At 45.3% G+C, this 17,495-nt stretch overlaps 1 protein-coding gene across 9 annotated transcripts in view; it reads left to right on the top strand.

Moving 5' to 3' along the window:
* The window catches only part of schip1 (schwannomin interacting protein 1), a 212,651-nt gene extending 196,842 nt beyond the window's left edge, over positions 1-15,809 (top strand). For 4 of the 9 annotated variants that reach the window (XM_063045853.1, XM_063045851.1, XM_063045854.1 and 1 more), the window contains exons 8-9: positions 10,220-10,313; positions 14,526-15,809. In XM_063045853.1, the coding sequence (XP_062901923.1) occupies positions 10,220-10,313; positions 14,526-14,577 (146 nt within the window). In that variant the 3' untranslated portion in view covers positions 14,578-15,809. The remainder of the gene's footprint in view (positions 1-10,219; positions 10,314-14,525) is intronic. The other 5 variants (XM_063045858.1, XM_063045859.1, XM_063045857.1 and 2 more) reach the window with 3 other exon arrangements.
* Positions 15,810-17,495: the final 1,686 nt, after the last annotated feature.

Genomic DNA, 17,495 nt, shown 5'->3' with positions numbered 1-17,495 from the left:
GGCTGGGTGGTGCAGTGGCCCCCAACCTCCGGGTCGCCAACCGACACATTGCCGCGAAGCACGCAGGGGTACAGCCGTAGCCTTGACGCACCCAGCACATCTTTAAGCAAAAAGCCGAAATAAACATGCTAATTAATTACATGCTGTCCGACACGTAATTTTCGGCCCAAATCAGTGCCGATTGCGTCGCCTCTGATCTGGGCCGATAATTACGTGTGGGGCGGCACCTAATTAGCATGTTTATTTCGGCTTTTTCCTTAAAGATGTGCTGTGTGCCTCCCGGCTTCTGCTGCATTCTCCGCGAATCGGTACAGTATCTGTCCGCGGCCTGGGTGTTGGGGTGGTGGGACACTGGGGTGTCATCTCGTCGTCTATTTCCATTAGAGCAGGCAGCTCATCTTCTCCTGTGACTGCCCGCCTCAATGTCGAAGGTCAAGATTCATCGTCTGGTGTGGCTGATGTGGAAGGCTTGCTTGACTGCTGAGCCTCGCGCATTTTTCTGTCATACAGTTCTTTGTAAGGACTCAAAGAATCTTGCAAATATCCGCTAAACCTATGTACCCTTTCAAAATTAAAGTCGTACTTTATCATTACTCATTCCGTTTCGATTGTTATCCTTTCCTCTTCCAATTGCATCAGCTCTTCATCTATCAGTTCTTGGTCATGGGATGCGAAAACCTCTTCAACATCATCTTCGTCAGCTTCTACAAGCCAAACTCACTTTGTCCTTGCTTCGTTCACCATGATCGAAACGCTTAATTATGTCTAGTTTTACACTAAGTGTAACACCCTTACGAGCTCTTTCAGACTTTTCTGACACCATAGAACTCATCTTGCAAACGACTGCTCACAGGCTCGTGTTAAAGCAATGCTGGCGAGAATGCTGTTCTGAATCCGGGGAGAGCAGCTGCTTTTATCGCGCGCTGCTTTTTCTCGCGCGCTGAATTTTTTTTTGTAACAGTGAAAACACCTTTGCAAAGCGAAAACAGGGTACTAATGTAGGTCTTTCGTAACAGTGAGGTTTTGTAAAGCGAACGTTGAAAAGCGGGGCACACCTGTATTAGAAGTGTAGAGTAATGCTTTTTTTTTTAAAAAAAAAGAAAATTAGGAAGACAAGGAGAGGTCATGAAATATCATTGATAGACAGGATTTGGTATTTGTATTATGGCCAAAAGCATAAGCAGGGAAAGAACTGGGCCCATTAGGTACAAAGGGAGCAATCTACTGGAGCCACAAGGTATACGGAAGGTCCTCAATGTATAGTTCCCATCGGTATTCATAAGGAAAATGGACTTTGTATGGAATGACACCTCATCAGAAACACACCTCTGCTTGTTGGCTATTGGATTCTCTATAACTATCACCGTTAATCATTCTCTTCCTACCCTCTCCAATTAAGACAACCATAGTACTGTGGACTTGACATCGGCTGCACTCTGCAGAGGAATTACGCTCCCTTCGATTCAGGAATATTGGTTGAAACATTTAACCTCGCTTCCCCTCCACAGCACCTCCAGACTTGGGACAAAACTCTCTGATGTGCAGAGTGATGCCACCTCTTCACCGTCTTATCACTTATGGTCCAGAACCTTTTTACACCATAGTGAAGTTTCTACTGCACTGTTTTATTGGATACCTCCAGACCAGGCCCAGTATGTGCAGATTCAAGCTTTATCTTCAGCACAGTGAAATCATCTTCCAAAATTGATACAGGACAGAAACCCTATGGGTCTGAGGTGCTCTGTCATACTTTTAACTGTTAGATTCATTTGCACAATAAAAGTAAATGGAACTTAAAAGCGGCTCAACATTCAGCACTTTCCCTTGTACTGACGCCAGCAAGCCACGCACTGCCTTGCCTTTCTGTGACATCACATTTCATTTTTTCAGTTCTCATTCTTCATTTCCCTTTTTTTAAAATCTCACTCATATACTCCAGGTTTGACCTGTCACTGTTTCCTGCCCCTCTTGCAAGTACTCACTGCACCAGAACTGTGTCTCTTCACCAAATGCACTAAAATCCCAAGTTTATTACAATACACCTTAAAACTGGATTCTGGGCTACCTTCATAATGACATAGCGCAGAGCCCTTATTGCTGCAGTGTAAACTAACAAAGTCAATGTCAGGTTCAATCTGCAAAGAGTGAGACTTAAAACATGGCAAAAATACATCTCCAAGTAACTGCTAGATGATGGATAAATGTAGACCGGGAATGGGTCATTCTTCTGCTGTTTTTTTTTCCCAGATCTGGGAGTTAGTACTCAGGAGAAAAGTCATGAAGGTTAAAAGCACTGAAATGGAAGTAGAATAAGAAACAAAATTGGGGAAAATATAAGGTCTATTTGTGATGTGACTTTTTATTGAATAGTGAAGCAGTTGAGTGGGCTATTCCTGCTCCTAACTCATGTTAATTATTATGTTCTTCCTATGTACCTTTGGAGAATACAGTACATCAGCCCTGATCTCTGGTTCAACAACAGCTTACATGAGGTCATCTCTGACCCAGACAGGATTAGATCCCAAATCTACCCCTTCGAAATAATTAGGCGAGAGCTCACAGAGAAATGCCAATTATCTATTTTGTTAAAGGTTTTGAAATGACATAATCTACCTCTTCTTGAACAGGATATTCCTGAATTGGTAGATGCCTGCAAATAGCTTTTAGGTATGGTGTTACAGTAAAAGTGCAATTTGCTTCATCAACCGTTGTTGCCTGTAATGACAAAATGCAATAGAATACCTATGCCAAAAAAAAATCAAATAGTTTGAAGCCATAAGACATAGGGGCGGAAGTAGGTCATTTGGCCCATTCAGTCTGCTCTGCCATTTGACCATGACTGATTTATTATGCCCTTTCAACTCCATTCTCCTGCCTTTTCCTCGTAACTTTTGACACTTACTAATCAAGGACCTGTAAACCTATCTCAATAACTTGGTCTTCACAGCCATCTGTGGCATTGAGCCCCACAGATTCACCAACCTCTTGGCAAAACAACTTCCTTCTCTTCTCTGTTCTAAAGGGAGGTAATTTTATTCTGAGGCTGTGCCCTCTGGTCTTAGCCTCTCCTATGCCCATTCTAGGTAGGTATTTCAATATTTGGTAGGTTTCAGTGAGATCCCCCTCAACCTGCTAAACTCCAGCGAGTATAGGTCCAGAGTCATCAAATGGTCCTCCCACTATAACCCTTTAATCCCTGACATCATTCTCATAAGCCTCCTCTGGACCCCCTCCAATGCCAGTAGATCTTTCCTAAGATATAGGACCCAAATCTGTTTACAATGCTCCAAATACGGTCTGGCCAATGCCTTATAATGATTCATCCTTGCTTTTCTATTCCAGTCCTCTAGAAATGAATGCTAACATTGCATTTGCCCTCCTTTCTACTGACTGAACTGAGAAGTTAACCTTTATGGAATTCTGCACTAGAACTTCCAAATTCCATGTCCGGTTTTTGAATTCTCTCCCAATGTAGGTGGCACTCTTATTCCTTCTACCAAAGTCTATGGCCAGACACTTCCCTATGTTGTAATCCATCAAGAACCTCTTTACCCATTCTCCCAAGTTGTCCAAGTCCTTCTGCAGACTCCCTGCTTTCTTAACACTACCTGTCCCTCCTCTTATGTTTCCATCATCCATAAATTTGGCAACAAAGCCATCAGTTCTGTCATCCATATCATTTATATATAATGTGAAAAATAACAGACCCAACACCAACTCCTCGGGAACACCACTAATCACTGACAGCAAACCAGAAAAGGCATCCTTTATCCTCACTCCTTGCCTTCTACCAGTCACCCAATCTTCTGTCCATGCCAGTACTTTTCCTGTAATGCCATGGACTTCTAACTTGTTTCCTGAAAGAATTCCAATAGATTTGTCAAACAAGATTTTCCATTAAGGAAACCAAACTGATAGCAGTTTATAATATCACATGCTTCCAAGTACTCCAAACCTTCACCCTTAGTAATGGACTCTCAAATCTTACCAACCACTGAAGTCAAGCTAACTGGCCTATGATTTTTTTTTTGTCTTTTGCCTCCCTCTGTTCTTGAAGAGTGGAGTGAAATTTTCAATTTTCCAGTCCTCTAGGACCATTCCTGACTCTAGTGATTCTTCAAAAGATCATTACTAATGTCTCCAGAGTTTCCTCAGCTACCTCCTTCAGGTGTTGCTGATTTGTCCAGACCGTTCAACTTCCATGCACTTGCTCCTTAGTTATGAGAATTACACTCAATTCTGCACCCCACCCCCCGACTTCAACTTCTGGCATGCTACTAGTATCTTCCACACTGAAGACTATCCCAAAGTACTCAGTTTGACTGCCATTTCTCTATTCCCCATTACTGCTTCTCCACCGTCTACTTTTTCCAGCAATCTAATGTTCACTTTTGCCTTTCTTTTTATATATCTGGGAAAATTTTTGGTACTCTCTTTTATTTGTTAGTTTACCTTCATATTTCATCTTTTCTATCCTTATCGCTTTTTTAGTTGCCCTCTGTGGTTTTTAAGAGCTTCCCAATCCTCTAGCTTCCCATTAGTTTTTGAAGTACTGTACTGTACTCATTGTTTTTATGCTGTCTTTGACTTCCATTGTCAATCACGGTTGCTTCTATGTTGCTGCATCTTGCAACATAGGGATTAAATGATCCTGTCTGTTCCGAAATACTGCAGGAAACTCCTGTCATTGCTGCTGTACCATCATCCCTGCTAGATTCCCCTTCTAATCAGCTTTGGTCAGCTCCTCTCTTGTGCCACTGTTGTTAGCGCTACTCAATTTAAAGTGGGGGGTTATATGGAGAGCAGGGTTTGAGGGTCGGCACAGCATTGTGGCCGAAGGGCCTGTACTGTGCTGTACTATTCTATGTTCAACTGTAACATACATCCAAGTTTTGTTTCTCCCTCTCAAACTGCAGGGTGAATTCTATCATATGATGATCACTGCCTCTTAAGGATTCCTTTATCTTGTTCCCTAATCAAATCTGGTTCATTGCATAATTCCAAATTCATAATTGTCTCTTCCCTTGTGAGTTCAATCACAAACTGCTCTAAAAAGCCATCTCAAAGACATTCTACAAATTCCTTTTCTCAGGATCCATCACCAAACTGTTTTTTCCCATCTGCCTCCTTGTTGAAGTCCCCCATGACCACTGTTTTATTATCTTTCTTACATACTTTTTCTATCTAGCTCAACTATTTCCTGTGGCAGCTGATATGACCCTTTGTCTATTTTTTAAAAAAAGTTGCCCCCCATGTTCCTATAATTGAAGAAGAACTTGGGACCTTGATAACTGACAGCACAATCTATAGAGATGGAATGTTTGAAGACAAGAAGCCAGATGTTTTGGAGGTTTGAAACGAAACAGTAAACAGTAATGTACAGTATGCAAACAACAGGTCTTTGCCTTATGTGGTAGCATCCCATAGACATCAATCCTGCGATATTTGTCATGTTAATGATCTGTGTGCACATTCATATTCTGTGAAGATGTAAGTAGATGCCCCCTTTCCTCTCTCAATAATTTAGATTTATTCTTAAAAATGCAGTGACAGAATCAGAATCCCAATCCTTTATTTCTATGGTCAGTGATGCAAAGAAAGTGCCCTGTTTCTATGTTTTTTTTTCTCTGTATAAGTTAGTTTGGAGGGCAGTTGTAATATTAGGTAATCAATAGCAATTTTAATGTTTAGATAGAGGACTTATAGCATTTTAATTTTGTGGTACGTTTGTGTGTTAAATTTCACTAGAATAATTGGTTAAGTCACCTACAACTTGTCAAACTGAGAAAATGCATTTGCAAAATAAATACAAGACTATTGCTATTAAAGCCTTATCTTCAGTTCTATTAACATGAAAGTGTGGCGGCCGGCACATGTGGGACTCGAACTGCCATCGGGAGGCGTGGGCAGACACGCGATAGCGCGTTTGGAACTACCCACTCGGTGCGGACCTTCCGAGGACAGTCTGACATCATGTTCGCCCTGCGGGTCGTAGAGGCCCATGGGAGGGGAGATTTAAGTGTGCGATTTTGAATCAGTAAAGGCATTCTGAGTTCAGCTCTCTCTGCCTCCGTGTGTTTCTTTAGTAACGCGTTTGCACGCGACTACATTGGTGACCCCAGCGTTCCAGACGGCATCTGGGGCTGGCGACTCAGCGACCAGCCATGAGTTCGAGCAACTCGCACAGTGCAGTCTCTCTGAAGCTCCTGACTTTCTGGGCCACTCAGCCCCACGTTTGGTTCTAGCAGGTTGAGGCCCAGTTCAATATCAGAGACATTACAGCTGACGCCACGCAGTACTACTACATGGTCAGCACGCTCGATCAGGAGACAGCAGGCCGGATCATCGATTTCCTACGCCAGCCACCAACGGAGGACAGGTACACTGAGCTTAAGGCTCTCCTGATCCATACCTTCGGACTCTCCCGCTGCGAACGGGCTGTGCGGCTCCTACACATGGACGGCCTGGGCGACCGCACACCATCCGAGCTCGTGAATGATATGCTGGCGCTCATGGACGGCCATAAGCCCTGCCTTTTGTTTGAACAGTTGTTCCTTGAGCAAATGCCAGAGAACATTCACCTCCTCCTCACGAGTGAGGATTTCAGCGACCCACGCAGGGTCGCGGCTAAAGCAGATGTCCTTTGGCAGAGCAAGCAATGTGGAGCAGCCTCCACTGGCCTAGCCACGATCGTGCGCCCCAAAGCCCAGGCCCCGCAACTGAAACCGTCGAGACCCATGGGGGAGAAAGGCGAAAGTTCAGAATAATGGTGTTTCTATTACCAAAGATGGGGCTCAGGCATGTGCGGCTGCCATCCACCATGTGCTTTTCTGGGAAACACCGGGGCCAGCCGTCGCTAATGGCTATGACAGCTGGCCACCAAGACAGCCTCCTGTACCTCTGGGACCGACACTCCGGGCAGTGCTTCCTGGTAGACACTGGGGCCGAAGTCAGCATACTCCCCCCGCTCAAACATGGACACTCGTAACGCGGTCCCAGGCCCCGAACTCACTGCTGCGAATGGCACCAGTGTTCGGATGTATGGCCTGCGAACTATCTCACTGTATTTCGGGTCCAGCCGTTTCACTTGGACTCTCACGTTGGCAGCGGTGACATAGCCTCTACTAGGGGCAGATTTCCTGCGAGCCAACTGCCTCCTGGTCGACCTAAAAGGCCGGCGTTTGGTCCACGCTGAGATGATACAGACTTACAGCTCGGAGAAGCCAAGCTACCGGCCCTCCACCTGGGTTCCGTGACCCTCTCGGGTAACGAATTCGCCAGGGTGTTGGCGGAATTCCCCTCCATAGTCACCCCGCAGTTCTCCACGGCCAACCCCAAGCACGGCGTGCAGCACCACATCCCCACGCAAGGACCGCCGCTGCACACCCGAGCTCGCAGGCTCCCACCCGACAAGCTCCACCTCGCCAAGGAGGAGTTCCATAAAATGGAAGAGATGGGAATCGTACGCCGCTGAGACAGCCCGTGGGCATCCCCGCTGCACATGGTGCCCAAGTCCGCAGGAGGATGGAGGCCCTGCGGAGACTACAGAAGGCTCAATGACACCACAACCGCTGACAGCTACCCGGTACCCCACATCCAGAACTTCACGGTGAACCTGCACGAAGCGACCATCTTCTCAAAAATCGACCCGGTCAGGGGATACCATCAGATCCCAGTGCACCCCGACGAAGTGCCCAAGACAGCCCTCATCACCCCGTTCAGCTTGTTCGAATTCCTGAGGATGCCTTTTGGTCTAAGAATGCAGCCCAAACTTTCCAAAGGCTCATGGACTCGGTGGGATGTGGCCTGGATATTGTTTTCATTTACTTGGACGATATCTTGGTGGCCAGCAGTTCGCACCAAAAGCACGTGGCACATTTGCGCCAGCTCTGCCAATGCCTGAGCGACCATGGACTGGCAATCAATCCGGCGAAGTGCCAGGTCGGGCTGACGGAGATCGACTTCTTCGGCCACAGAGTCAACCAATCTGGCGCAGCTCCCCTACCGGACAAGGTCCAGACCACCCACCAGTTCCCCAAGCCCAGCATGGTCAAGGGCCTGCAGGAGTTCGTAGGGATGGTCAACTTTTATCATCGGTTCGTACCAGCGGCACGCGTCATGAGACCCTTGTTCAGCCTGATGGCCGGCAAGGCCAAAGAGGTGGCACGGGACGCGGAGTCCACGGAGACGTTCGAGCAGGCCAAGGAGGCGCTGGCAAAGGCGGCCCTCCTAGTGCACCTGAGAGTCGATGTATCCAGGCACTCACAGTCGACGCTTCCAACACGGCAGTCGGTGGAGTCCTGGAGCAGCTCGTCGAGGACCAGAGGCGACCACTCACTTTCTTCAGCCGGTACCTATGGCCACCAGAGGTGAAGTACAGCGCTTTCGACAGAGAGTTGCTGGCGCTCCAGCTGGCTGTCTGGCATTTCCGGTACTTCCTCAGGGGAAGGGAGTTCACCATATATACGGACCACAAGCCCCTCACCTTCGCACTGGCCAAGGTATCAGACCCATGGTCGGCTCGGCAGCAGAGGCACCTGTCCTTTATTTCAGAATTCACCACGGACGTCCACCACATCACAGGGAAGAACAACGTCGTCGCTGACACACTGTCTCACCCCTGCCTCCACTCAGTAGGCGTATTGTCTTCAGGAATAGACTGCGCAACACTAGCGGAAGCACAACGGTCAGACCCTGAGATCCCGGCTTACCGCACCACCGTTTGGGGCTCCAGTTGGAGGACGTCTCCATCGGCCCGGCAGCGGATCGACTCCTGTGCGACGTGTCTACCGGCAAACCCCGACCCTGGGTACCAGCAGCATGGAGGAGCTGGGTGTTCGACATGCTGCACGACCTGGCCCACCCGTCCATCCCGGCGTCCATCAAGCTGGTAGTGGACAGATTCGTCTGGCACGGTCTGTGCAAACAGGTCGGACACTGGGTCAGGACCTGCGTACACCGCCAGACTGCCAAACTCCAGCGGCACGCGAAGGCTCCCCTCCAGCAGTTCCAGCCAACGCACAGGGGGTTCCAACACATCCACATGGACATTGTCGGCCCCCTGCCAGTCTCCCGGGGCACCAGGTATATCTTTACCATGGTAGACAGGTTTACCAGATGGCCGGAAACCGTACCGCTCACAGACACGTCCACTGAGTCCTGCGCCAGGACACTCATTGCAAACTGGATCGTCAGGTTCGGCCTCCCAACGGACATCACCTCCGACAGAGGGGCGCAGTTCACATCTGGTTTGTGGATAGCACTGGTGCAGCTCCTGGGCACCCAGCTGCATCACACGGCAGCGTACCATCCCCAGTCCAACGGTTTGGTAGAGCGATTCCACCAGCATCTCAAGTCGACCCTGATGGCGCGCCTCAGGGGCCCCAACTGGACAGATGAGCTTCCCTGGGTCCTACTGGGCATTCGCACAACCCCCAAGGAGGACCTGGACACCTCGGCGGAATTGGTCAATGGCGCCCCCCGACGGTCCCAGGCAAGTTCGTACCAGAGGCCCGAGTTTCGGAAGAAACTCCAGCAGCGGTGCTAACGAGGCTGCGGGACAAGGTAGGGACCCCGGCACCGGTCCCGACCTCCAGGCATGGTCCCACGCCATCCTTCTCCCCTAAAGACCTCCGAGACTGTGAGTATGTTTTTATTCGCAGGGGCATGCACTGGTCACCTCTACAGCGGCCGTACCAGGGAACCTTCAAGGTGATCCAGCACAACGGAACCACGTGTGTCGTGGAGGTGGGTGGCCGGAAGAGACTTTTACAGTGGACCGCTTCAAACTGGCGCACCTGGACATTGAGCAATCAGTGAGGGTACCTGCACCGCGCTGGCGAGTCCGGGCACCCAGGCAAGCCACACAGACCAGGGGCTACACTCCCCGATGGACGTTTCGGGGTGAGGGGGTGTGGCGGCCCGCACACGTGGGACTCGGGAGCCGCGGGCAGACACGCGGTAGTGTGTTTGGAACTAACCGCTCGGGACGGGCCTTCTGGGGACAGTCTGACGTCACGTCTGCCCCGCAGGTCACAGGGGCCCATGGGAGGGGAGATCTAAGCGCGCGATTTTGAATCAGTAAAGGCATTCTGAGTTGAGCTGTCTCTGCCTCCGTGTGTTTCTTTAGTAGCACGTTTGCACACAGCTACGAAAGAGCAGTTTTGTGGAAAAACTGTGACACTGATATTGAAAATTGGCTCTTCCATTTATTTATCAGGTTTAAATGAAGAGTTGGTCCAGCTTCTACTCATTAGGGATGAGTTACACATGGAACAGGATGCCATGCTGGTGGATATAGAAGATCTTACCAGGTTAGTACTAGGTGTAAAGATGAATGAATAACTGGTTTCCTTTTCCTTGCGACTATACAGTTCTGTACTTCCCCATGGAGCATACGGCGTTTCTGACAGATTTTCACACTGAATTGGTATGTATTTTCCCTGAAACAATTTCATCCTGTTTTTAAAAAAAAAACTACCATATTTTGGTTGACCGTAATTGTTAGAAATCTGTCACGCAAAGAAGTCCCCTGCTGAACATTCATGGCTAGCTTGTTTATACTGAAACGAAAACAAAAATTATGTGGTGAGTTTAGAGTGTTCTTTCTTTGTGAAACGGAACACTTTTAAAATTTGCTGATGTATTTCTGGAAAATGACTTTTGTGCCACACGTCTGCTTGATTGCTGGAGTTGTTGAGATGTGTAGGAAGGTGCCTGAGCTCTGCTGGGCAATATTGATTTCAGGTATTATGAGGCTGTGAATGCATACATGCATTTTTTTTCATCCCCACTTGCCTGCAGCTGAACCCAGTATCTCATTCCAGGGTTGTCCCCTAACCATACATTCTTATTAGATTTTGACTGATGAATTGCCAGTTTTTGGGTGATCTGAGGCGTATCTAACTAATTTAACTACATCCACCTCGGTTTCTATAGTTCAGGTAATACAGAGCAGAATCTTTATAAAGAATCTGCCTCACAAGTCTCTTAAATTTCTTACCTCTTTATTTATACCTGTGCTCTTGAGTTGGCACTCCTCCAGCCCAGTGGAGGAGGAGTATGACTGTGCACCATATCGAAACCTATTGTGACTCCATCTCCCTAACTTCTCTTTGTAATTCATTGTAATCTGCTTCACTATCAATAAGAACCCCTAATTTAGTATCATCAGCAAACTTGCTAATCGTGCCTTGTACGTTCATTTCCAAATCATTTGCATACATAATGAATAACTTAAGTTCCCAGCACTGATCCCTGGGGTAACCCGCTAGTAACACATCTTCACTCATAGAATTGACACTTGACCACCACCCTCTGTGCTCCACATCGTCAAGCCAATTCTGAATCCCCCTCATTAGCTCCCCCTGAATCCCATACAGTCTAATCTTCTAGATCAACCTGCCATGCAGGACCCTGTTAATAGCCTTTCTAATGCCCAATAGATAAAGATCCACTGTCTTACCTTCATCTGTCCCCTTGGTTGCCAGTTTGAAAAGGTCCAGAAGATTGTTCCGACATTACGTCCCATGCACAAAGCCACAGCAGATGTCTTGGGCATACGTACTTTTGTATCTACTAAATGTTTACCTATATGAACAAAAACTTCAGACTCACAGATATTGCTGTTTCAAGGGCATATAAAGAGAGGATGGAGATGGATGTCTTTCCACAATGTGCTTCAAATTGAAATTAACCCATGCAAGAAATGATATATAAAAAAACATACAATAACCCATGCAGGAAATGATATAAAAGAAACAGCATACAATACTTACAGATGCAATTTAAAGCAATGGTCCTATCTACCCTTTTATTGTAATTAAGGTATCCCGATTACTAGGCTTACACACTTTGGATGCTGCATGTACCCCTGTCTTCTCTCTGACCTCCCTCTCTCGAGTCCCACCACCCTGCCAATCAAGTTTAACCCTCCCTGGTAGCCAAAGCAGATTTTTCTGCTCGGATATTGGTCCCCCTCTGGTTCAAACGAAACCTGCCGCTCTTGTGCAGGTTGCCTCTTCCCCAGAAGAGATGCCTGAATCTCTGCTCCCTGCACCAGCTCTTTAATCACACATTAATTTTCCTGTCTTTCACCAGCACGAGGCACTGGGAGTAAGCTGGAGATCACCAGCCAGGAGGTTCTGATTTTAATTTCTTACCTAGACTCATTCTGCAAGACCACATTCCTTGGTCTGCCTATGTTGTTTGTACCAATGTGGTCAACGACCTCTATCTGTTCACTCTCCATTTCGAGAATTTTCAGCAGCTACTCGGAGACATACTTTGACCATGGCACCCAGGAGCCAACACTCCCATCCTGGCATCTCTTCTGTGGCCACAGACCCCTGCCTTTCTGTCCTTGCCAGAGATTCTGCTACCACTATCACCCTGAATGACTGTATACACTTTCCTGCTGAGCGTCAGAGCCAGTCACAGTTGCAGAGACCTGGCCTCTGCTAGCCTCTGAAAGAACAGTATCCAGAGCTGTACCTGTTTGTGAGGGGAACAGCCACTGAGAAACCTTGCACTGACTGCCTGCTGCAGTTACTTCTCCTCGTGGCCACCACCTACCCGAAGCTGCACTGGGGGTGTGACCACCTCACCAAAGCTCTCGTCTATCAAGCCCTCACTAGTCCTGTCAGTACCTGCACTTTCATTTCTTTGACGGAGTCTGTTAGGAGGTGCCCCTGGGTGCACTTCCCACAGGCAGAGTCATCAAGGAGACCAAAGGTTCTCTGACTTAACACATCTTGCAGAGAAGCATTCCACTACTCTCACCTACCATCCTGCCTACACTGGTTCAAGGTCAGAGGATCAACAACACATGTGTTGAGCACAACTTATTAAAATCCAAGACTAAATACCCTGACTGTTCTCAGATCCAATCTGTCACACTTTTCCTAAGAGAGAACCTCCATGTCATTCATTTGAGCATCTGACTTTGCTATGCTGACAGGGCCGATACCTCATATCAAATCTCATCTCTTCTTCCCTACCTTGCTATAAACTCTTTTCATATCTATGTGACTTGTGATGGAAATTTCAAATCAGATAAGTGGAAAGACAAATACACCTCAAAGGATGAAGCATTCCAGCCAGTAGTGTATGCCTGTGGTCACTTACAATTTCCAAGTGAGGACTACGTTGTGCGGTTATTAAAAAGAATCAGCATTCTCTTCGCTTTGCACAGAATACTGAGAAGTCTATCATATGATCACAAGATGACCAGTCAAATTATATCTTGGACAGTCTGTCACTTTGAATTTGCAGAACTCCAAAACACACCATCTGATCATTCAAAAAGCAGAATGGTCCAACATCTGGTCACTGGGGTCACATTTCCTGTGCCTTGGACATAGATTATCTTTACTGTGCAGTGTGGCATGCTATCATTACAGCTTGATTAAAAACTTCCATATAAAGTGTATTTGCTCTACATGTTGTTACTTATGTGTAAATGATAAATCTTATGTAAAATGTAATGTGTTCATATGCTGCTGCACCTATGGCTTTGTGAAAATGCCATTATTCTACTCCAGGTTGCTTTGAGAGGCAAGAGGCAGTTTCTGGGTCTCTGACAGACACCGCTGCTCACCACAGGAGAAATGCCACATGATTGTGGTTCATTTATTCAAGAGGGCTGTGAGTTTAATGTAAATAGTAGTGGACTTGTTAGGCCATTTTCACACAGCGAATGCTTGGAATCTGGAGGGCACTGCCTGAAGAGATGGTGGTGGTAGATACTCCATAAACTTGTGTTTTAAGGAAAAGACAAGCACTTAAATCACCAAGATATAGAAGGTTGTGGGCTAAGCAGTGGAAACTGGAATTGGTTGTGGATGGGTACTTAATGATTGGCGTGAACATAGAACAGTACAACAAAGGAACAGACCTATGATGTGCTAATCTAATTAAGTTAATTGCACCAAATTAAATATTCTACCTGAACATGGTACATATACCTCTTCATTCTCTGCATATTTATATGCCCAAGAACCTCTTAGATATCTCAATCATACCTGTTGGTGGGCTGTAGAGTCTGTTTCCGTGCTTTATGGACCTGTAATGAATAACAGTCTCACTAACTTTGCCCAACTTCGTTCTCAAAAGCCATTTTGGCCCAGATGTTACAACTGTGCACTTCCAATTTTTTTTCCTGCAAGTAGCGAAGAAATGTAACTGATAATTTAGTAATTTTGGTAATTTAACTGGTCTTCATCGTGTCCAGGCATCTGCAAGGAGAACAATTAATTAAGCCAGTTTCTGGGACTCCTAAAATTAACTTCCTGTTTTTGAATCAGATGCGGTGAGGCTGAAAGATTATTTGTCATCTGACCGAAATGCTGACCACCAGCAATAGGTTGCTAATCGCCTTTGGCATCGATCACTCAAGTCTGAACTAAAATTGATTTTATGAGTTTTATTAATCAAGCTTTCATTAAAAGACATTTAAAAGTGCACCATATTACCAAAAAGTGACATTACATTGGTGAAACCTTTGACTTCTCTTTTCTGTTCTCCAGACATGCTGAAAGTCAGCAAAAGCACATGGCAGAGAAAACAACAACCAAGTGAAACTGAGAAACCCTCCAATAAGCAACGAAGCTGGAGGAAAAAAAAGCTAGATTTTACTTTGCTTCTGTGGTTGTAAAATGCTGACGCTCAAGATGGTGCACTTGAAGAAAATCAGTGTTAGTCATTGGTACTGTTTGAAGCTTTATGTCCAGTGATTGGCCTATGCTTCCTGTATAATTTATTTTAATATGATTACATTTGTCACTGAGTTGTATCAGGCATTTCAGTAAAATGTTGGTAACTGATATGCAAAATAGTAAAACAGCAGGATTGGAAGATTATAATGTAGTTAAGAGCAGCTGACTTCTGACTCCTTGGATTTTAGTTAAACAGTATTTTACCATGGGCCTCTTTTTATTCTTCACAGATGGTAGTTTTAAACAAATAAACTTTATTTAAAGGTGCTATTAAAGTCAAAGAATACATGCCTGCCTTGTAGTGAAGTTGTAGCTATTGGTGATTAGATCACAACAGGTTTTCAACATTTTGTAAATGTTGATGAACTGATGACCATTTTAAAGTGTGTTAATATAATTTCAGTCAACTGGATTCAGAAATGTTATCTGGAAATGTTATGTACAAATATGTAAAATAAAAAAATAAAATTTGTTTCCTATGATATACTTAACATTTATCTTGCTCCATATTCTATACATAGAGGCGGGAGGAAAGAGAGCAGCGCACCTGCGCAACCCTCCGGTGAAAAATGATATCGTATCTGTTAAATAGGGGCCGTGGACAATTCTGATTTGATGAAGAATGGATGTGAAAGCACAGAGGAACATCTGGAGAAATTTCTGAAACGCTGGTTTGCTGCTGTCGTTACTGCGTGGTCGGGAATCTTTCGGAGGGTAGGCCTCGAAATCCCTGGCTTTGCCTGCTGTTGGCGACCAAGGTTGAGGTCGAATCGTTCAGACAGACATGGCGCTCAGTACTCTGTGTCGGAGAGCTGATCAGAGCTCGAAGTTTTCGGATGACTCAGAGTCGGACTGTGGTCGGCATGTTCTCCCGTCTGCATGAGATGTGGGACATTTCAGAGACTTTGAACTTTTACTGTGCTCATGGACTTCTTCATCAAGTTATGGTATTGTTGCACTGTTGTAACTATATGTTATAATTATGTGGTTTTGTCAGTTTTTTTCAGCCTTGGTCTGTCCTGTGTTTTGTGATACCACACCGGAGGAAATACTGCATTATTTCTTAATGCATGAATTACTAAATGACAATAAAAGAGGACTACGTGTCTTCATAATATAATATTCTGTTCAAGTTGTTAAAATAGGATTTAAAATATTAAGGCTTATCTCAAGCAATTTTGATCAGTAACAGTCAACTATGATCATTATACTGAAAACAGACTACAGATTCACCCCAGGTCACGAAAACCTGCCTTGCACCCAGCGGTCATTTTATTAATTATAGCTGCGTGTTAATGAAAATATCAAATTGGCCAATCATGTGGCAGTCACTCATTGCAGAAAAGCATGCAGGCATGGTCAAGAGGTTCAGTTGATGCTCAGAGAAAGCATCAGAATAAGGGAAGAAATGTGATCTAAGTGGCTTTGACCATGGAATGATTGTTAGTGCCAGACAGGGTGGTTTGAGTATCTTAGAAACTGCTAGTCTGCTGGGAATTGCATGCAGAGCGGTCTCTAGAGTTTACAGAGAATGGTGAGCAAAATAAAACTGTCCAGTTCTGTGGGTGAAAATGCTGTGTTAATGAGATAAGTCAGGGGAAAATGGCCAGACTGGTTTAAGCTGACAAAAAAGGCGACAGTAACCTAGATAACCATGCATTATTTGTCACTGTCTGCAGAAGAACATCTCTGATTGCACAACACTTAGGACCTTGAAATGGATGGGCTTCAGCAGCAGAAGAACATGAACATACACTCAGTGGCCACATTATTCGGTATAGGAGGTGCATAATAAAGTGACCAGAAATACAAGCAAACATTTAGGGGACAAGTGGATATGGATTTGCTGGCTGTTTCAAAGCTGCAGGAATCTTCTGCCTCCCAGGAACTCAGTTTACAGCCACATTTCCAACTTGCGAATTGTTGGAGTTGCGAGCAGATCATAGGAATGAAATCTTACCATAGCCTGTACATTGATCATTCAACACACACATTTGGAAACAGCACATGATCAGCAAAATATTATATATTATACAATTCTTTAAAAATAGTTCAGGAAACACTTGAACATCATAATTTTAATTATGTATTCTACTCAAAAAGCAGCTATTCAGCCTGTCAATCCCAGTCCTCTGCTTTCACCAGTGACCTGCACTTTACTTCAGAAGTCTGTGGTGTTTTCTTTCAAAAGCTCTGACTCTGTTTCCATCACCCTTACAGACACTGAGTTCCAGTTAGTGACCACATTGTGCATACGAAGTTGTATTTTTTTGCCTTCTGCTTTAAACCTCTGTCCTCTGGCCTGTGAATGAGAACAGCTTCTCCTCCAAGTCCTGTGTACTATTTACCACCCTACCCTCATACCAGTCACAGTCCTGTGTACCATTACAACACCTATCCTCCATACTGTTCATGCTCCTGCGTACCATTTACTACATTTCATCTCAAATCATTTCTGTCCCAAATACCTCCAGACATTGGGTCTCTTTAATTTTAATCTTTCCTCTTAGCCTTCATTATTTATAGTTTTTATAATGAAAGGTTCTGCTCCACTGGAATGAATGAATTACAAAAAGAAAGGAATTATTTTACTCTGTGATCCAGCAAATTGACTGCTCTTGGATGTGAATTAAATGCAGTTTATAGTGATACCGGCTGAAATGTCAAAGTTTGAGATGCACAGAGAACTGAATCAATAATTTTGTGTCACCAAAGAGCCAAGCTGAATGTCAAACTATAATTATTCTAGTAGTGGCTTCTGAAAAGTTGTAATGTAGATTA

This window comes from Mobula hypostoma, chromosome 4 (genome assembly GCF_963921235.1).
Source record: "Mobula hypostoma chromosome 4, sMobHyp1.1, whole genome shotgun sequence".
Taxonomy (NCBI): Eukaryota; Metazoa; Chordata; class Chondrichthyes; order Myliobatiformes; family Myliobatidae; genus Mobula; species Mobula hypostoma.
Note: the sequence above shows the minus strand (reverse complement) of the source record. Positions and strands in the feature narration are given on the sequence as shown.